We start from the raw sequence: 22,404 nt of genomic DNA, 5'->3' as shown, positions 1-22,404 counted from the left end.
CCCTGCCAGCCTGATCACCCCTAACTGCCCTCCCGTGCAGTCTTGGTCACCCCCAACTGTCCTCCCCTGCCAGCCATCTTGTGACAATGTGGGTGCGGCCATCTTGTGATAATGTGGACGTACATCTTGTGGCGGCCATCTTGTGATGACATGAGGGCAGCCATCTTGTGACGCAAGGGTGAGAGGGTTAATTTGCATATTACCTCTTTATTATATAAGATTACACTCAACAATAAAATACATATTCTTTTCAAGTTACATGGAACATTCACATAGAGAAACCCATATGCTGGACAATAAAACAATATATTTTTAAAATTTAAACTTCTGAAAAGAATTAAATTTGAAATTAACAAAATATTGAAAATACCAAAAACGCAGAAAATCTGGAAATTAAAGACTTCTAAATAATGCATAGGACCAAAATGTGTGTGGGTGTGTATCACAAGGGAAACTAAGAAATATTTTGAACTGAATGATTATGAAAACAATATATGCCAAAATGTATGGAACACAAGTAAAGCAGTGCTCAAAGAGAAATCTGTAATTTTACATATATGCATATTAGAAAGAGAAAGAGAAAAATAAATAAATAAATTGCTCTAAGATTCTTCCTTCAGGAGAAAATGTAAACTAAGCTAAATGTAAAATTGAGCAAAAGAAATAACAACAGAGAAGCAATAAATGAAACATTTAAAAAAACCTAACAATAGAAAAAGCCAACAAAATGAAAAACTGGTTATTTTAAAAGATCAATAAAATTGATAAACTTTTCACTAAGTTAATCAAGACTGAAAGAAAAGACAAATTACCAGAAATGATTGATAAGGAATTGCTTCACATAATAAAAAGACAATAGAATTATTATAAACAACTTTATGTCAATAATTATAACTACTCAGATTAAATAGACAAATTTAATAGAAAATAGAATTATTATAAACAACTTTGTCAATAATTACAACTACTCAGATTAAGTGAACAAATTCTTTGAATTAACACAAACATACTACTAAATTTCAGTAATCACGATAACATGGTATTGTCATAAAAGACATGTAGATCAAATGAACAGAATTGTAGCATCTAGAAAAAAACCCATGCATACACATACACACATACATTGACACATTCAATAATTTTTAACAAAAAAATCAAGATAATTCAATGGGAAAAACATAATCTTTTCAACAAATGATGCTGGAAAAACAAGATACCCACATGCAGAAAGAACTTCAACCCTTACCTCACATCACAGAACAAAACAAAACAAAACAAAACCTAAAATTAAAAATGGATCACTTAATAACAGACCAAAAACCTAATAATTACCATAATAAAACTTCTGAAAGAAATCATCTAAGAAAATTCTTCACTACACTGGAATAGCAATTAGAACTCATATATACCATGGGAAGAAGGGGTTATGGTACAACCATTTTTTAAAAGTTTAGCAGAGCTTTATAAATGAAAACCTCTATTTCCCACATGACTCAGCAAGCACTCCTATATTTACAGAAATAAAATCATATGCCACAGATTAAAACCAGTACATGAAAATTCATAATCATCACACTAAAAGGATAGATATAAGGAACTACTACTTAGCAATAAAAAGGAATGACCTACTTAAAGAAAATATGAAGCCAGAGAAAGACCACTGTAGACTGTAATTCCAATTAGAAAAAGCAAAATGAATCTATTGTAACTGCATGGTTACCTAGAGATGCAGCAGTTTCACAAACACATATATTTGTTAAGGTAGAAAAATTTACTTATTTACTTTTAAAGGATACATTTTATTGTATGTAAGTTATACTTAAATATAGTAAAAAAAAATTAAGGAGTAACCAAAGAATCCATATAAAAATATCTCAAATTAAAAAATATATTTTTAACACAGCTAAAGTACCTTCTTGCACATATTCAAGGTAAGTGCTAATCTCTTATAAAGTACACAATATTTTCAAAAAAAGTATTTTCATGCCTAACTACATCAGGATACTAGTTAATGATTTACACTTATTAATCTTAACTGAAAGAGAATTCTTGTGAAATTTCTGGAAACTGAACTGTTTGATGAAGCTCATTAGTGACATTCGGATGATTTCTTGCCCAAATGCAATAGCAGACCAGAAACAGAAAATTACATCATTTTCTCTTCACAGCAGACACTGTCAGTTGCTCACCCAAACATTAATGACTCCTTCCTCCACATAATGTACAAATATACTCTATGTTCTGGACATAGCGACAAGTCCCCTTCACTACATTTTCAGCCTGCCTGAAGCTAAGCACGGCCACATATGTTTTAAGGAATTTCCTGGAAGTTTCCTTTAAAAAGAGAAGTGTGGCCTGCCTACATTTCCTCCTCCTTCCTATCTAGACTACCACCAAGATGACTAGGTTTTCAACAGCCATCTTGGACAATGTGCTATTTGAGATAAACTAAAGATGACGGAGTAACAAGAACGAGCAAGTCCCTTGATAACAGAGAAGTAACCAAACTAGTCATGAATTGCTTCCCTCCAAGCTGATCGCATATAAAATATAAGTTTCTATCTTGTTTAAGCTATTTGTCTACTTTTTAATAAGCACATGATTGTTACTAAATAAATCATTTTTTAAAAGCATTTCGGTAACTGGCATTTTATTTTTTAAAATGAAAAGACTTTCTTAGTGGAGGTTATGAATTTTTAAAAAATAAAACTATGCTTTTTTTTTTATCTTGCCCCAGTCACTGATCAAAAAATTAACTACCCTGATTTTTCATTTCCAAATGATTCCTCAATTTGGAATGAAGTAGTCTAAGAGAAAGCACACACACAACTATCTGCCTATCTGTGGGAATAAGTTTTAAAAGCTGCATTATTGCTCCATTAATCACTGATGAAACTTAAAAAAAAAAATGTAAGCTGTATTATCACTCCATTAATCTCAGGCACATCTACATGCTCCAATGGTTTCTACCTTCATGCTTTCGCTAAATTATATGGTCTACACAGTTAATTTTTAAAAGGCTCAGGAAAGAAGAGACCAATGTTTGGAACAGCTAGGGGGAGCTGCACAGAAGCCTTAAGTTAGAAGAAAGAAGAGCATATAGTACAATGTACTGGCTAAGGTTCGGGCTCCGAAGTCAGTGACTTAGTTCCATTACTTGCTGGCTATGTGAACTTGGACAAGTTACTTAAATTTCTTTAGCTTTCTTATCTGAAAAATGGGAACAGGACTTTGATGAGAAAACACACATAGCTGGCAATAAGTGAAGTAGTTCCAGGCATTCAGTAAGCACCCCTAGAAAAAGCAAAAGTTCTGAGGTAAGACTGTGCATTCAGAACATATAAAAGGCTGACTTGTAGTAAAGATTTATATAAGTGAGCAGCTGGAAGTTTTAAATAGGAACAGAAAACTTACTAGAGATTAAATACTTTTGGGAAAAATAAGGAAACTTACAGTATGAAAAGATATTCGTAACCTCATTACAAATAAAGAAAGTACTAATTAAAAATTGAGGGTTTTTTGCTCAGATGAAAAAAATTAAAATAAAATTTCACTATAGCCAAGTAAAGAAGAAATGCCAATTCATGTGTTGCCCATAGGAATGTTAGCTGATAAAACTTTTAAAGCATTTATGGCTATAACTATCAAATTTTAACATATAACTCCACTATTACAGAAAAAAACAATCTTAATGTTTCTCACAGGTGACAGTTAAATAAATAATAATCCATCCCATCCCATTAAACAGGATTCAACTGTTAAATAATAACAGTAATAATAATGATGAATAAGATATATCGAAGTACACTGACTTGAAAATATCTTAAAACTTTAAACAGGAAGAGCATATTTCCAGAAAAGTTGGAGAATGCGCCTCTATAATTTTTTAACATATATGTTCACCATCATGTTGAGTGTCGACCTATGAACCAGGAAATCATAGTTCAACTCCTGGTCAGGGCCCATGTCTGGGTTTCAGGATGTGCAGGAGGCAGCCAATCAATGATTCTCATCATTAATGTTTCTCTCTCCTTCCTTCCTCTCTGAAATCAATAAAAATATATTTTAAAAATAAAAGTAAACTATGGTGTAAGAGTGAATTACAACTGCACAATGTTTAAATATTAATACTTAACCAAAAAAACAAGTTGCAAAAAAATATTATATATTCCACTTAGGAAAAGTTCAAAAATTATATATATGCATATACGCACACATACACTAAACATTCATTATTAAAAGTACTGTTAGGATGCAATGAAAAACATACAATTCTAGATAACAGTTATCTCTGAAGGGAGAAGAAAGAAAATGGAACGGGAAGTACACCATAGGATTTCATAAAAGACTAGAGACCCAGTGCATGACCTCATGCACCGGTGGGGTCCCTCAGCCTAAGCCTGCAGGCTCTGGCTGAAACCAGCTCTTTGACATGCCCCCAGGGTCCTGGATTGCAAGAGGGCGCGGGCCAGGCCAAGGCATGATCGGGGCCAGGGAGAGACACAGGAGGTTGGCCGGGGAGGGACCACAGGAGGGCTCCGGGGCATGCCCAGCCCATCTCACTCAGTCGGATCAGCAGGACCCCAGCAGCAAGCTAACCTACTGGTCAGTGTCTGCCTCCCTAGTGGTCAGTGCACAACATAGCAACTGATCAACCAGTCAATTGTATACCCCTAGTGCTCAGTGTACATTATAGCAAGCAGTTGAGCGGCCTTAGCATATCATTAGCATATTATGCTTTGGTTGAACAGCTGGGAAAAAATAACACTTAGAATATTAGGCTTTTTTTTATATAGGATAACATTCTTTTTCTTACTCTGGGTATAAGGTACATGGGTGTTCATTGTATTGTGATTCTTCCTATTTTATGATTTATACGTGCTATTTTTATCTACTCCATATCTAATAAAAACAATTTCAAACTACAGATGTGCATAGGCAAATATAGTCAAAAGCAATTAAAAAAAAAAAGAATGATAAAGATTAAACTACTGGTAACTACCTCCCCTAGGTAACTACCTTCATCCTTCATCCTTCAATATTGTTTGAATTTGAAAATAATTACGTAATGTTTTCTTAAATGTATAAAAAGACTTTTCTCTTAATGTTATAATTTTGAAAAATGTAATCACATGGAAAATGTTAGTGTTATGTTTATACTGTGATTACATCTATGTACAATAAACAAGCACATTAATAAGAATAGCAGATTTGTAATTCTGATCAAATGGTGTTGCTAGATTATGGGTAATTTTTTTATAGTTTTAATTTCTTAGAAGTTTTATTTCTTAGAAATATTTTGCATTTCATTAGTACTAGCTCACTTGGAGAGAAATTAAAGAAATTAAAGAAAAATGACAACTGCAAGAAAGCCAACTCTACCTTCAGTATAGCCAAGGGAAAAATCTACCCACATGGGAAGGCTGAATGAATTACAGCCAATTTACAATAGATGGAACAGGCTGTGCCAGTAAGTGCACTCAAAATAACTGGAGAGGATCCCCAACACACCAAGGACACTATATCAAAGGTTCTAAAGTGCATATGTACATTTTAGCTCTGAACTGAGAACTGGCACTGCCAAGAAAAACTACAAAAGGGACAAGGAAGGCTCCAGTGCACAGGAAGCCCAGGAATGTGCTAGAACAGAAGAGGGGCATGGAGGCATGAGCAAAGAGGGAGGAAAGAAGGAAGGGAAAACTTTCCTAATAACTGAGGAAAAGTATGACATAACAATTATACTCAATACCTATAAAAATATTGTACAATTGGAAAGCTAGTGCCAGGGGAACAGAGAATAGGACAGGAATGAAAATTTAAAGGAATCCAAAATCAGTCCAGCTGGCATGGCTCAGGGGTTGAGTGTCAACCTATGAACCAGGAGATCACAGTTTGATTCCCAGTCAGGGCACAGGTCCGGGTTCTGGGGCGTGCAGGAGGCAGCCATCAATGATTCTCTCTTATCATTAATTTCTATTTCTCTCTTCCTCTTCCTTCCTCACTGAATCAATAAAAATATATTTAAAAAATAAAAAAATAAAGGAATTCAAAATCTGAATGAGAACCAGACCTAAGATATGCACTATTTTGTAGTCTTTACAAATGTCCTTTCTATTGTAAACATTACATCAATTCCTAAAATTTGGCAATTTCCACAAAGGTAAGAAGAGAAACAGGGGTAAAAGTCTATTTCATCCTCCTACCAAAATTAACACCAATATGAAAGTAATATAAGCCAAACTTTAAAAATAACTAAATTAAAATATCCCAAAGCAGATTTGTAGAGAAAAATGTAATCTGCTTTCTGAGCTTACCACTGGTACAAACTGAGGCTCTATGTAACCAAGGCTGAAAGAGCCAACTGCTGTTAGGAGACCTCCCCCAGATTTCTTTCTCCAAATCTGAATTTTCCACTCCCATTTCTAATAATCAAAATGTCATTACTTCTTCCCCTGCCAATATATTCTGATTCCCATCACTCATACCACCAGCAGCATCCACCCCTCCAGTATTGCGATCTTTCTTCCCAATCTTTTTTCTCCACTCCTCCATTCTCTTACAAATCTTTCTCTTGAGAAAAACGTTATTCTCATTGTCTCAAGTATTTTCTTAAAATAGGCAAGTTACAAACCCTAATTGTTGGTTTAACTTTTTCACTACCCCCTGCCTTTCTGCCTCCAGCTCCCATATATGTTTAATTTTAAAACTGAGTTTTATAGGTCTTAACAGAAAGAACCAGCTCAGTGTATAATTTCATATATGTACACACCTGTGATCAATATAGTAAGTCTTCTACTAACTATAACTCATATATGTTGTCAACTGTTCTCCTTGTTTTACTTATACAAGAATGTAAATGCCATAAAAACCAAGGACATGTTTGGCATTTGATTCCTCCCCTATAATATACACTGAGTGGCCAGATTATTATGATCTCTGAAAGCATAATAATCTGGCCACTCAGTGTATATCCTGTATAATAAAAGGCTGATATGCAAATTGTCCCTTCGACCATGAGTTCGACCAGCAGGCAGGCTGGCCAACTGCCCATGTCCCCTTCCCCTGGCCAGACTCCACCCATGCTTGATATATATATATATATATATATATATATATATATATATATACACACACACACTGAATGGCCAGATTATTATGCATTCAGAGATCATAATAATCTGGCCACTCAGTATATATAATTGGTCACCAAGTCCTGTTAATTCAACCTCCAAAATATTACTCGAGTCCATTTCTTTCTCTCCATTCTTACTGGCTCTGCATAATTTCTCACATCTAAACTACTCTAAGAGCCTTCTCTCCACCTTTGGTTTCTCCGCTATTACAATTCACACTCCACAGAGCCCATATGAGTTTTCTCTCTTAATCATAAATCTGATCACATCATTATCCTCCTTAAAACCCTTCAGGCATCCCCCTGTACATACAGAATAAACTTCCAGCTCCTTGTTGTCCAATCTAGCATGAAACATCACCTTTCAGTCTTGTCTCCAAACTACTAAAGACTAGGCACTAAATAAAAGGTAAGTAAATTTTTTTAAAAGAGAATAATTTCCCAGGATGTCTAGAAATGTTGTATTATGACTTATCAGTATATTTTTATGTAATTACTTATGCAATTGTCAAGTTTATGGATCCTAACCATACAATATTATCACCAAATTAAAGCTTTTACAAAATAGCTAAACCAAATTCTATTCACATAGTGTATTGTATTAAAACTGGATTGGGCTGTTTAAAATATTTCTATTTTCAATTCCAATACTAAAATGTAAGGTAGATCACAAGGAATCTAAATCAGCAGTTTTTTTCTAAAATGAGTGTTAGTTAACATGTATCACCAAATTTTTCAGTTTTCTGAAAATGGTAGTCAGTTCTCTGAGTTCTTAAAAGTACATCACACTATTATATGAGAAAGTCTGGCAACAAAATCAAAGTTACATTGGAAAATAAAGGCCTATGTAGGTGAGGTTTCCCATCTAGAATATTCCTTGAGTTTATCATATATACTACCAAAACAAGCTATTCATCTTAATAGAATCATTAGGAAAATTTCCTAAGAACAAGTAAATACTTCTTTTTCAAATCAAATTTGTAAATGTTACTAAAGAAGCCAGTTTACTAGCTTACATATATCAAATTATAAGTCCTCATGAGAATCATTCCACTGTTTAATTAAGTGTTATAGGATCTTGCCGACAGCCTCAAGAATAGCACCATCTGTCTGAGTTTAAAATCTCAATTTCACCAGGATATTACCAAACAGCAACAAAAACATCACTTTCATAGATATCTCTTTCAACTAATTTATAGACAACTAATTAATTTAGTCTACTTGGGTTCACAACAATTGAGTCAATCCATGCAGATGATTACACGTTGTATGTAAACCAATATACTTTTATAAATGTTTTTAATAACAAACTTCAGTTAAGAACTTGTACTTAAGAAGACAAATATTTATGATCTTCAGTAGCTAACATGTAGATTTATGCTCTGGTATAAATTCTAAATGTTAAACTGCTCAAGTGTTATATAAATCTATAAAATTAAAAAGGGTCTGTTATTATTTGTTTAGAATAATCATGTAAGTAAATTTTCCTAAAGCATCTAAGGCACATGTGTCAAACACAAGGCCCGCGGGCCAAATCCGTCCCGCCAGGCCTTGCAATGTGGCCCGCACCGCGCTGTCATCACTGCACTCCGCTGCGTTTCCATCACAATGACAGTTTATGACTGTTCAGTAAACCATTCGGCCCTCGATTTAGGCTGGATTTTAGATTGTGGCCCCTTCTCTGATTGAGTTCGACACCCCTAATCTAAGGTATAGAATTATATTACCAAACTTTTAATAGTATTTCAACTCCCTTTTTTAAAATGAGAAGTATATACTTTTAAAAGAAAAAATTATAAAATCACCCAAGTAATCTGAATCTGAAGAATACAGAAACAAAGGTGACTGAGGAAAATGCCACTATATTCCTGAATTCAAAAATAGATAATAATACTTGTCACTGCAACTCGTAATCTGAACAACTAATACCTAGACATGCTTTTTGTAGGTAAAACATCCTCTGCATCTCCCCTAACATTGAATATTAAGACAGACCACAATAAAGTCAATCCCTAAATATAAGTGCTATTGTCCTAACCCCGTGGTCGGCAACTGCGCCTCATGAGCCACATGCGGCTCTTTGGTCCCTTGAGCGTGGCTCTTCCACAAAATACCATGGCCTGGGCGAGTCTATTCTGAAAAAGTGGCATTACAAGAAGTTTAAGTTTAAAAACTTTAGCTCTCCAAAGAAATTTCAATTGTTGTACTGTTGATATTTGGCTTGTTGACTAATGAGTCTGCCAACCACTGTCCTAATCTTCAGCTGTGAGAAAAACTGCTGAAAGAACATGAATGGGATAGATTCCAGGTGGCTTACTGGGCTTCTTAAATGAATAAAAAGCAACATTAAATAGGCAAAGGTAAGAACTTTGGTCTCACAGACCAAATTTTCTGTAAAAACTTAAAAAGTTCTCAACAGGATACTTTTTTTCAATATTTATCCCAATGCTTCTCTACCTTCCCACCCTCCCCCAGAAGGGAAGGGAGAGGGGGAGACGGACAGAAACATCAGTGATGACAGAGAAACATCAATGGGATACCTCCTGCATGCCCAAAATGGGCATCAAGCCTGCAATCCAGGCATGTGCCCTGACCAGGAAGTGAACCAGGACCTCATGGTTCATAGGTGGAAGCTCAACCACTGAGCCATTCTGGCTGGGCCCCAAGTTTTTTCTTAATCATTACTTCAGTCTCACCAAAAATGGGCATCAGGATATCTTAAGTTTGCTAGACTTATAATTTCACTGCCCCCTTATAATTTCCCTCAATCTCCAGAAAGCAAAAATTCCACTCCCATTTAATTTGTTCCAATCTCTAGTCTTACCAATTAACGGACCACTAAATCCACCTCCAATAAAATTGTACCAAAAAAAAAAAAAGTACCTTAAAGTATAATTGACTACACCAAGGACCTGGAAGGCAGGAATTCTTGGAACACATCCACAATGTATGTATGCTAATATATCCAAAAGTAGAGTTGTTCTCAGGGTTTTTTGCTCATCGTATGTAAGACCCCCATCAGAAGATACTAAATTGCTGACTTAGGCAACAATTTAGGGGGGGGGGGGGGGGGGGGAAGGGAACTAAGATAATATATTTACAAAGACAGACATGACATGACACTGACCAAGGAAGCATCTTTTAAAATGAGATTTCTGGGGTGGTGACTAAAAGCAATTCCAAAGGAAAAGGACCAAAAAATATTATGAACAATGGATTTGGTATTTGCTTCATTTCAAGGGGTTTACTTTGAAAAATATTTCTCATTTGGGAAGTTTTGTGTCATTTTTTGATATAGCCAGCTCAAAATTAGTTTTATAACTGAAAAGTGTATCAGTATAACATGTGACCTACTTAAAATGACCATTAAAAGAAAATAAAGATGTTTGAGTGCAATAGCACATCAAGTAAAATGTGAAATTTTTAACTAAAAAATATTTTTAAATGTTTATTCTGGCTCAAACTCAGTATCTATAATCTTTGCATTTAAAAAGAACTCAGGCTACAACTGAGATTGTTCCCACCTCCTTTGTACTTATTCATTTCTTACATCCTCTCATCTTTTATTTCTAAACTAGAAGCCCGGTGCACAAAATTCATGCACGGGAGAGGGGGATCCTCAGCCCACCTGCACCCTCTCCAATCTGGGACCCCTCCAGGGATGTGTGGCCTGGTGCATTGGGGGGGGGGGGGGGGGAGAGAGACAGGCTGGTTTGCCCTGAAGGATGTCCCGGATCAGGGTGGGGGTTCCCTTGGGGTGTGGGGCAGCCTGGTCAAGGAACCTGTGGTGGTTTGCAGGCTGGCCACACCCCCTGACAACTCAGGCAGAGGCCCTGGTATCTAAAGTTTATTTATCTTCTACAACTGAAACTTTGTAGCCTGGAGCGGAGCCAAGCCTTCTGCTTGCTCCTTTGTAGCAGCCATTTCTGCTTGGATTTATGTATCTTCTATCATTTAAACTTTGTAGCCTAGGCTGGCAAGGGCAGGCGGAAAGCTTGGCTTCCTCCATTCCCTGGGAAACCCAAGCCTCCCTCCTATTCTCTGTGGCTGTAGCCATCTTGGTTGGGTTTATTTGCATATTCGCTCCTGATTGGCTGGTGGGTTTAGCTGGTGGGTGTATTGGAGTGCTAATTTGCATATTACTCTTTTATTAAATAGTAAGGTTTTCTTACTCTTTTTCACTCCTAACCCCATCACCTGGGTGCTTGATACCATCTCCAGCCATACCTGTTTAAGCAACAACTTTTCTTATAGCTTCCATTTTTCTGTCTCTCCACCATTGATATTCATAAGTCACAAACACAAATGAGGCTCTGGTCTGTTACAAATTTTCCTTGAATCTACTTTTCCATCTTTAACCCTCCACTCCCCCGACTCCCATGTCTCTGCTTGCTTCACAGTCAACATTCTTCAACTGAAAAGTACCATTCATTCATTCCACAATCCACTATGATCTAGATTTTACCCTCAACAGTCAAATGTAATGACTTCAACTAAGTACCAAGCTGTCCAAATAGCAAACTTCCTCATATTTCACTCGTTGCTTCTCCCATTCAATGTCCATCACAACTGACTTTGAAAATCACGATTATTCTCTTTATTTGGCAGAGAAAGCAAAATTATATTGCCTACTTAAAGCACATATAACATATACAATCATGACTTAAATGCCTAGACTTCATGAGAAATAATCCTGGATCAAAATTTAGTTTGTTTTAAATGCACAATTTTTTTTAAATGATGGGTTACACAGTTCAACAATTCTAATTTGTCTATGTAAGAGAGTAATCCTAGAAAGGCTTTTTAAACACATTATTAAATGTAATAGCATTTAACACACTTCTTTTTCCTCAACTCATTTCTCATAATAGTTTCTATATCATCTTGGATTATCTCCCACTTTGAGTTTCATGTCCCATCTGCTCATTTAAGATTCACGTCTGTCCAGTTTCTGGAATATTTGTCACTTTAGTCATTAGCATTTTGGATAATATAGCTGGTTTGGTTTTTTTAGTTCAGAACTGAATTATTTTAGAAAACTGATGATTTTAACATCATTTCTCACTCTAAATTGGCCTGTCCCTGCTTAAAATTTTCCACCTAACAAAAACTAGATTTCAGTAAGTTTGTGTACTATTCTTTAAAAGAAAACTAAGACCATAAATCAGAAGTGCTCTCCTACATACCACTTCAGCACACGTTCTCAAGGACAGACTCAGAGTTGTCAAATGAGCTTCCAAAAAATGCCCTTTCCAGTCCTCTCTGGCAAGTCACATCCATCCATTCCTTCAAGACCCAATTGAAAGCTCCCCTTCTGAGTTTTTCTGGCTACGAGGTACTATACTATCTGTCCATGTTGCTTTTTCTCCCTCTACACTTACAACATAGCATCTTAGAAGTTAAATACGTCTTTTTTCCACATGAGACCCTTAGCCCCTTTGTAAGCCTAAGCCCATTTTAACCATTTCTGATGTTTGTACATTATTCAAAAATGAATTATATAGCCTACATTTCTCAAACATAACATAAAAAAATTAACATTTCTAAATAATAGTTTATTCATTACCCCATTCAATCTCAAGCCCCACCACATTTTCTTTTTTATTTCACTGGTGCTCGGAAGTCCTCATTTACCACACAAAATTGGAGGTAGAAAGCTTGTCTTTAGTGTAAGTGAAGAAAAAATGAGAAAAGAATTAAAGGGCAAAGAAATACAAAATCTTTCCCTGATGACATCATAGGACCTGCCACTATTCTCAACATTTTAATAAAATATCAATCAGCAAAGAGGAAGAGATAGATTCCTGCAGGAAAGGTAAAACCTGCCTCAATCCTTATCCAAAACTGCTGCACTCACACAGGGGGCCATCCTTGCCTCTCAACACTTCAAGCCTCTCCTTCAAACAGCAATCCTCTCCCAGGCCTAGCAGAGGGCTGAGCCTGGGCAGCCCTCACTCCCAATGCCTGGAGCCAAAAAAGGTTTTAGGAGTGCCTGCTGTGACTGTCAGCGCTGCAGTCAGAGGGAAGGTACTCCCCTAACATTCTAAACATGAAAAATAAATATGCTGCTATAAATAGCATCTGAATTCTCTAACACAAGTATTTAAGTACCATACGCTGTAAATAGGCTAAGCATCATTTGTAGCAATAGAAGAGTAGGTTTTTATGTGAAAACCAACTTACAAACTAACTTGCCCTAATAGTTTATAATGCTAAAGACCACCTCCATGTAAAATTCTACATCTCTAGATAAAAACTGAGGACACTATTCCTATTCAACAGGACTAACAAAAACTACAGATTTGTGGGGCTGTTTGGAGGGGGTCCTTTTCTTCCTTCAGTAAGGTCTAAACAATGTTTTTAGATGTTGTGACATTATTTAATGAAAAATAGAAATTAGCCAGTAGTTAAGGATACATACTTTGTTCAAAATGTAGTAAGGGTTTAATACACACACATATATATTACATTTTATAAATAATCTATAATGTTTGGCTTTGTTTTTGTGGCTGTTTTGTCATATAAAAAAAAACAACATAGTAAGGGTTGTTACATGTATATCAGACTAAAAAGTGACTTAGTCTTTAAGAAGAAAAATATTTATTAAGTACTATTTCTGACATTCACTGTGACAAATCTCAAAATGTTAATAAAACAGCTATTTAAAGTTCAAAGAGCACTCTAAGAGCTGCCAAGGAATTAATAGCTTAAACTACCAAATAAGAGTCACAGTTCAGTTTCCAATGTCAGCCAGTCATAGTTCAGAATTGGTAGGGCAAAATCACTCAGCATATTAAAGACACCAGGCAAGTATGAATCACACACAAATGAAAAGTTGTAACATCTTAAGATGAACTTCAAGTTTTTCTTCTCAATCACTGCTTATTTATGAGGACAGACACAAGAACAATTTAATCTTCTGCTTACCCCAAAAAACGAATAAATACAACTTAACTACTATATTTAACACAAGTAATTTTGCCACTCCAACTTCCTGGTAAACTGCCCAAGGCTACTCTAAGCTTTAGATGTAATTTACTACATAGAAGTTTCTTCCTATTAAAGAACATTATCAAGTCTTACAAAGTGCTTTCTTTAAAAGGTACTCATAAAGTGATTTTTCACACTTTCTGCCTTCCATATTTCTGTCAAGTTTACAGAAGCAGAAACTGAGGCAAAAAATAAAAATAAAAACATTATGCGACCAACCTGATCTGAATAGTCACTCGTAAATTAACTGAATGCCATTCAATTTTCCTTATTACCAGTTCACTGCCCGTATTACTGGGCTCATGGAAAATAATCTTATAACTGAAGGTTGAGCAAAAGCTCTCCTCCTTATTCAGCTTTAAAAAAATGGAAATGAGGGAATTCTGAATCAAAACCCAAACAAAATTTCCAACAGGCTCCAATATCTATAGATTGCCTAACAAATAGAAAATCTAAATACTAACTGAATTCCTATTCCTTTGAGGTCTGATAAGCATACCTCGTCTCTTGATCAGCTGGATTCTCTTTAATAAAGATTTTCTAGAGCTCACCTAAAATATTACCAAGCCACAATACATAAATCCTAGATAATCTAAATTCAGAACCCGGCCTAAACTTCTAAATAAGTTCAAAGAAAAACAATTATGATCAGGACCTAAATGGGCAATGAAAATTCCTTTAGGGAGTAAGATGAAGAAAACAAAAATAGTTGTCCAGCAAATAATTAATTTAAGGAACAATTAATGAGCACCTAATTATGAAGAGAATGCAAAGATGATTTGGACAGGGTCACTGCCCTACAGAAGCTCATCTACTTATCAGAGGCATAGAGAAGGAGATACACACACATCAGGAGCAAGAGTGACTAGTTCTACCTGTGGGAGTCAGGGAAAGCTTCACGGAGGAGGTGATATTTGACCTACTTAAAAGATGAGCAGGATTGTGCCAGGCATATAGGTTAAAAAAACAAAAACTATGAGGTGGTCCCTCCGTTAGATAATGTATGTTTCCCTTATCTCTCTCTCTCTCTCTAGGACATTAAAATTCAATCATGAGAATTGCCAACACAAAATGTTTTTACACACCAATTATACTCTTTTGAATACCTTACTTATTAGTTCTCAAATTAAGCCCAGATGGATTTAATCATCTATGCTATTTAATGAAATGAAATAATGTGAAACTATGTGAGAAAACCATGTGTCTTATATAAAAATTACTTCCTCGGGAATTTATCAATGTTCTTTGGGTTTTAAAAAAAAGTCACACCCTTTTAGATACGGTCTTTGAAATCTTCACTCAATATTATAAAATTCCTGTTCACAATTAATTACTTTTAAACAAATCATTAACTCAAATTTAATTTTTGGCCCTGGCCAGTTTCGCTCAGTGGATAGAACATGTACTGGTCAAGAGCATGTACCTCAGTTACAGGCTCCTCCCAGGCCTGGCCCTGGTCTAGGAGTGTGCAGGAGGCAATCAGTGGATGTGAAAATCAATGGAAAAGTGTCAAAAAAAAAAAAAAAGTATTAAATGTAACCAATTAATGCAATAATACAAGTTAAGACTTAGACTTATTATAGTAAAAAGGTCTAGAAAAGACTGAGAAAAAGCTATTTACCTACAAATATACCTAATTTTCCTTATCTTCCCTTTTTCATTTTTAAGTTGACATTGCAAAGTTAAACTATGCAAAATAAAGACACAAATGAAATTTCAATATAATCATCTCAGGAGGTTCCATTAACAGTAATGGAATTCTTAGTACTAGAAAAAGTACAAAATGTAGAGAGCTGTCAACCAGGGCTCTGTGCTGTTTCACAGTAGTAGAAATACAGTTTTAATAATGTTCTAACACAATTCACCTAGAATGAGAAAATAAACATTCATGAATACACATAATAAACCAGAGTGTGGAAATGCCAATGGCAAAACATTTTCCTTTGGACACAACTGATTCTCCTAAATCTCATCCAGAATGAAAAGGAAAAAAGTCATCTTTCTCCTTTTTTCAGACTGAAACCTAAATGTACTCTAAAAGTTATATAATTAGCTTAAAGAAAAAAAATTACTCCAACAAAAATAACTAAAAAATACTAATAAAAATGTGAATAAACCCGGTGTTCCTATAAGAGAAGACTACTATAGCCAATTTATGAGGATAGAATCTATTCCATACTACAGATGATTTTAAAAATCAAATAACAAAATAATATAGTGGAGAACTATCTCTGAAATAAACACGAATCACAACATTTTTACAGATGTTAAAGCTATGTTTATATCAACTAATGCAAATATAGAAAACTATGCTGATGTACATAGTGACTTTATACTAAACAAAAGTTGGGCAAACATACATATTTCATTCATGCAAATGAGTTGAATTTACAATTCCTCATTTATGTTAATATTTACCAAGATTAATGGAAAATCATCTCCCCTAGGTTATGAAGTGAATTCCCTCAACAGAACAAAGCTGACACCTTCAAATCTTTTGAATAAACAATGAAAGGACATACTATAAAAGGAAATATCTGAACAGGATTAGAAAGAAGTTAAATGATAGAAGAAGGAAAAAAAAAAAAAAAAAAGCCCTAAATTCCAAGAACACATTACAAATATCGATTGTTTAATTCCAAAACTCTAAGCAAGTCCTATGAAGCAAGTGTGCATGTGTGTGAATTCTTTTTTAAACTCTTCTCCACAGCACATTGAGACTACCCAGTTACCGCACTTTGCAATGCATTAAATGTAATTTCTCAAAGTTCATAAAATGACAGGATTGAAATTCTGGTAGCTAACACTACACAACACATAGGTTGGAAAGCAGACTGGCACAAAGTGCATTTTAAATAAATGACACTAATAGCAATGTTACAGAAATCATTGTTTTCCACTTCTAACAAATGGCTGCAATGCACAGTTCAGTAATAATAAAACCTAATATTCAACTATAATACTATTTCTCATAAACTTTGTCTAATCTCCCTCACTGGCTAGCATCTGTGAAAAAGGATGTATCACCCACTTTCAGAATGAAAAAAGCACACTTTCTACTACTAGTTTACAGAAGAAAAACATTGTTATTTTCTTCTATCAAAAATAACTCAAATCTTTTGAAAAAAAATATCCAGTCTATCTTTGAATCAAACTTGAAGAGATAGTTGAATTGACTGTTCCAGAAACAAAAATCCAAATCAATAATCTTATTACTATTTACATTGAGTTTCATCTTAATTTTAAATAACTTGACAAATAGAACTATAGAATGTACTTATCTTCTGCAAATGGCTATAACTAGTGACAGTGTATCTTTTCCCTAACCTCAAGAATAGAGATCTCTGAAAATGTTTGATGAATACAATTAACTCACAATTAAGGAGGCTAAATTAGCCAGTGAACAAAAAAGATTAATCAATTTTCCCATAAGTAATTAATATAATCCACACTATACCTTAATGTTACTCAAAGGAATGTCTGAAGAGACTTTTTTCCCTAATAAATACCTAATACAATCATGAAAAATATGACCAAAACATTCCCAAGAAAATGCTAAATTATCTAAGCACCTGGCAAAAAATCAACACTCATTGTCCTAAAAGCATCAGTCGCCACCTTTATTCTTCCAAGGTCGCCACCTTTATTCTCCCAAAGAACAGATCCCACCTAACTTCCTCTCAATGAGCACTTCAAGCAGTAACACAGCAACATTCTGTATAGCACAGAAATCTTCGGTACATTATTTTCTCTTTAAAATTATGAACCCATCACACGTACAAATGGCTCTTTAAAATGGTCCAGTAAACTGCTACACTATGCCTTAAATTGCTGTCTATTATGTACTTAAAAATATTTACTAGCAATTGGAGGTTATATGGCAACTATTATTACTGTGTGACAATTATTGCTATTAAAAATATATAAATACTGTAACACCATGTGCTACTAACAACAAAAGGCGAAACAGAAAACACACATTAGCAAGTTATAAACATTTTCATTAAAAAAAATGAACCATCATGGGGCAAGAAAAGATGTTTTAAACGTAAATACTAAAATTGGAAATTGGGATGAAAAAAATACCCTGTGTATATATTTTAGCACTTGAGAAGATTAGAGAAATCATTCCCTTTTCCTCATTTTCAATTGACAGCACTCCCCATTTGGTTCTAACTCAAAAGAATAGATCTCAAAGTTTACAACTATTTTCTTTCTGCAAAAACATAAATCTCTTAAGGAAAACAGTAACCAGGTTACCAACAACTTAAAACATAGAATTAATGGTCCTTGATAGGAATTAATTACTAATGTGTTTATGTGCATTGCAATTCAAGGAGGAAGAATTTGATATTACCCAATTACCCCATAGTCAGGGAGATTCTAAGCAAATAAAATAACATGAATGTAGACTATACATACCTAAGAATTAGACTGCCTCATGTTAAAGAGCATATACTTAAATCTAGTTAAAGGACACAAAATTGCTTTTCTCCATATCATCTCAATAGAGAAACATAACTAAAGAAACGAAACTAAAGATATACTTATATCTGGAAATTATGTGTCTTCCCACAAGGGCGGCTTGACATATCATAGGATGCACTGTTGCAACACTTTCCAAAAAGACAGATTTAACACACTGAGCTGAATTATAACTGAGTGACTATATAACAAGTCTCCCAGAAATGTGATGGACAGCATGGGAAAACAGTTTGGAGTCACAAAGGCACAGCCATGCATGTATTTAATGCAGTAGCTACAAACCTCACAACAGTAAGAATAAGAAACACACACAATGACCCATATCATGTATACACAATGGCTTTTTCACATTAGGAAAAGGGGGCAGGGGTTGACAGAGAATTTAGGAAATCTGACACCACAGAAACTGATGTAGAAAAATCCGAAAGCAAAATAAGTAAAGAACTAACAAAAATCTTAAGGCATCTGATTGCAAAATCATTGTTTGCTAAACCATAATGAACTAAAGGTAATAGAAAGTGGTTGGGTGATTAGTATGGTACAGACCTTTAATCTCTAGTTTATACTTCAATTCGCATTAATATGAATGTCTAGTTAAATTCTCTATAACCAATACTTTGTTCAAAAAGCTGCAGGCCATAAAGAAAAATATATGCTATTAATAAGTACATAGAGTTCTTACAATGCATGCTTTATTTTGACCAGGTGATGATTTTATCCTTTTAGAATTAACTATTCTATACAATGTACTTTAGGCAACATATTTTTTATATTCCAGGTTGCTGCTGTATGTAATTTTCAAGAAAAATTCTCAATTTAGAAAGAGAAAATTTTATATTTATCAGCAGCTTTCTAAAAGACTAGTATTTTTTTAATTAGCATCTTATTCATTCCACATACAAGAAAATGTAGATATTTTAGTCTTTTCAAAAAATTCACCCCATGCAGCCCTGCAGTTCTGCATTTCCAAGTTGCTACCTAAAGAGTAATTCTGTTTAAAAAAAAAAAAAAAATCAATTCCTGGTTTAAAGAGGTTCAGGAGAGGAATACCCAAAGCTCTTAAAGCAAAGAATCCTTCTCCCACAAAACTGTTTCTCCAAAAGAATCTCAACACCACGTCTCATAACATTATAATCCTCACTTTAGGTTTAAAAAAAAAAAAAAAGAAAAAAAATGACACGTCCTAAAGAATTGCTACACATGTAATATACTTGCATTCATCTACAAAACCTACTGTATATAAATCAATCACATATACACCAGCCTCTACCAGTCAGCATGATATATGGTAATTTGGAGGATCTCTCTTCACTAATATTGGTCTACTTGGTTATTTTAATTACCTGTTAAAGTGTCAACGTGGTCACCAGACGCCAAACAAAAACCATTTTAAATACCACTTAATCAATACATTTGCTAATCTATGAAAGTCCCAGAACCTGACTGATACTAAATGACAGACTGAAAGAGAGAAAAGAGGAAACAAAATGCGTTTTATTCTCATATATCAGAAGATTAAGGGAAACCATCACAGCACTGAGAAAAAAATCACAACTTATAACTGAATTTTAAGATTAAATGTCTTAATAAAAATGTTGAGAGGGAAACTGACCTGATCTCATTATTATAAAAGCAAGGATACTGTGTCACTCAGTCTTTGTAGATAAAAATCGCATGTTTTGATTTTTTATCTACATAATTAAACATATTTAATAAAACACATTTGAAAAGTTGGCAATTGTTTGTATTTCTCCCCTAGTCTTAAAAGAAAAAAAAAAGCCTCTATGCTACCCATAATTAAATGTAGCTAATTACAATTTGAACACTAAATTATTTACCCAGTGCAAACAACGATTAAAAAGAAACAATGTTTTATCTACGGCAGGGGTTACACAAAACAATTCCCAAAATGCATGCTGTCCAAAAGGCAGTCCCCCCCAACAAGGGTACACAACTTAAAATAAGTTGTTTTTTTAAGGCTAAATTAAACAAACCGTTTCGGCCAATTTTCCAATTATATTCTACGCTTGAGACGTAATTGCCTTACATCTGTTTACAAATCCTTGCTCAATATTTAAACAAATCCGTAGTGTCTCGGGCACATAACTATACATACAGTAACTCGGGCACAAAGCACATGGTTAAAGACCACGCACTGCAATTATTAGCCCAAACGCCAGGTTTAACAACGCGAATGTTTTCAGAGCTTAGGTAATACGACCCAATAAAAAAGCAAAGATGGCATTTACCACCAAATGTCACTTGCCACCGCCAGGGAAGAGTTGCTGGAGCCCCATACATTTTTAATTTCCGTGAACCTAGATGCCGCCGTCGTGCCGTCGGGTGCCAAGGCTTCCGAGGAGAACAATTGACACCCTAACTGCTTCAAGATTAAGGCCGGCGATTCAAATCCCAAGGAAAAGTTGTCAATTATCAGGGAGAGAGAGGGAGCGCGAGCGGGGCGAAGGCAGATAAAAGCGATGTTATCAAACCGCCCAGCTTGTTGCTTTTTGTGTGTGTATGTGTGTGGATTCCTTGTTAGGGTAGAGAAAACAGTTTTTAAAAGGCACAGGAGGAGAGAAAGAAGAAAAAGGAAAAAAATTTTAAAAAGGTTTCTCCACCTTCCGTCGGCTCGGGGTAATGGCTTTACGGCTCTCCGGCGTAGTAAGCGCCCTGCGAGGCCGGCGGCTGCCGATGTTTACAATCCAGGGAGCTCCCGGTGCAAGAGTCCTTTTACCGACACAATCGCGTTCAATCAACTGTTTTCGGGCGCGGAATCGCAGGTGTCATTATGGAATTTGTTTAAAAATGCAAAAGGCGGGCGGCCAAGGCAGCCGATCCGACCGGGGTTCGGAGGAGGGGGAGGAGGAAGAGAAGGCTGCTGATCGCAGATGCGGGCAGCAGCGCAGGGCACAGCTTTTCGCGTTTCGGGGGACGAGACGGGGGCGCGGGGAGGGGACGGGAAGGGGGGGGGGGGGGGGTTGCGTGTGATCGCAGCGGAGGGTGGGCGATCGGAGTGCGACCCAGCACCGGCGGCGTCGAGACTTCCACACGCAGATTCCAAGCCGAGCGAGCGAGCGAGCGCCGCCGCGCTCACAAACGATTTTTAAAGAGCCAAATAAACACTGGACGGCGTCCAAGGCGAGGGCGAGACGATCCAAAAGGGGGAGAATCATCAGCGAGAGGAGAGGCGAACGGCGGGGAGAGGCAGGCGAGGGAGGGGCGGGCGACGTCCCGGCGGCGGGAGGAGAAAGTTGGTCGGCGGCGGAGGTCGGGGACCCCCCCTCCCCCCGGCGCGCCCCCCACCCCCCCGCCCCGCGGCCCCGCTACTCACCAGCGAGAAGAGGTTGGAGTGACAATCCTCCAGGCTCGCCCCGTTCGCCACCCAGTTCGCTGCCGCAGTCATGATCCTCCGCGAGCCCGGCCGCCAGAGCGGGGCATGTCGGAGCGAGGCGTCCGAGGCGAGGCCGGGCCGGGCGGCGGCGCCTCGCCGGGGAGCGCGGGGCGGCCGGGCCGCCGCCGCCGCCGGGGAAGGGCGCGAGGGCCGGCGGGCGGGCCGGCGGGAGGCGCCGCGGCGGCGACGCCGCGCCGGGGGCGGCGGGCCCGGGCCGGCGGGGCGGCGGGGGGGTCCGCGGCGGCCGCGCGGCTCCTTCCTGCTCGGGCGGCGGCGGCGGCGGCGGCGGCGGCTCCCGCGACTCCGGCGGCGGCGGGGGGCGCTGTCCGCGCGGCCCGGCGCCCTCCCCGCCTCTCAGGGCCGCCGCTGGCTCTCGGGCTGGCGCTGCGGGCCGGCCGCCGCC

General features: G+C 36.8%; 1 protein-coding gene and 1 long non-coding RNA gene across 4 annotated transcripts in view; both read right to left on the bottom strand.

Moving 5' to 3' along the window:
* MED13L (mediator complex subunit 13L) overlaps positions 1 to 22,170 on the bottom strand; it is a 252,149-nt gene extending 229,979 nt beyond the window's left edge. For 2 of the 3 annotated variants that reach the window (XM_036449257.2, XM_036449260.2), the window contains exon 1: positions 21,942 to 22,170. In XM_036449257.2, the coding sequence (XP_036305150.1) occupies positions 21,942 to 22,013 (72 nt within the window). In that variant the 5' untranslated portion in view covers positions 22,014 to 22,170. Of the gene's footprint in view, positions 1 to 21,228; positions 21,367 to 21,941 lie in introns of all 3 variants that reach the window. The other variant, XM_045585405.1, reaches the window with a different exon arrangement.
* On the bottom strand, positions 17,620 to 21,199 carry LOC123652832. The gene is made up of 3 exons (XR_006742333.1): positions 20,857 to 21,199; positions 20,220 to 20,298; positions 17,620 to 19,598 (listed from the first exon to the last, which is right to left on the bottom strand). It is a non-coding gene; the product is annotated as an uncharacterized LOC123652832 (long non-coding RNA).
* Positions 22,171 to 22,404: the final 234 nt, after the last annotated feature.

The sequence above is a fragment of the Pipistrellus kuhlii genome, unplaced genomic scaffold (genome assembly GCF_014108245.1).
Source record: "Pipistrellus kuhlii isolate mPipKuh1 unplaced genomic scaffold, mPipKuh1.p scaffold_m20_p_20, whole genome shotgun sequence".
NCBI lineage: Eukaryota > Metazoa > Chordata > Mammalia > Chiroptera > Vespertilionidae > Pipistrellus > Pipistrellus kuhlii.
Note: the sequence above shows the minus strand (reverse complement) of the source record. Positions and strands in the feature narration are given on the sequence as shown.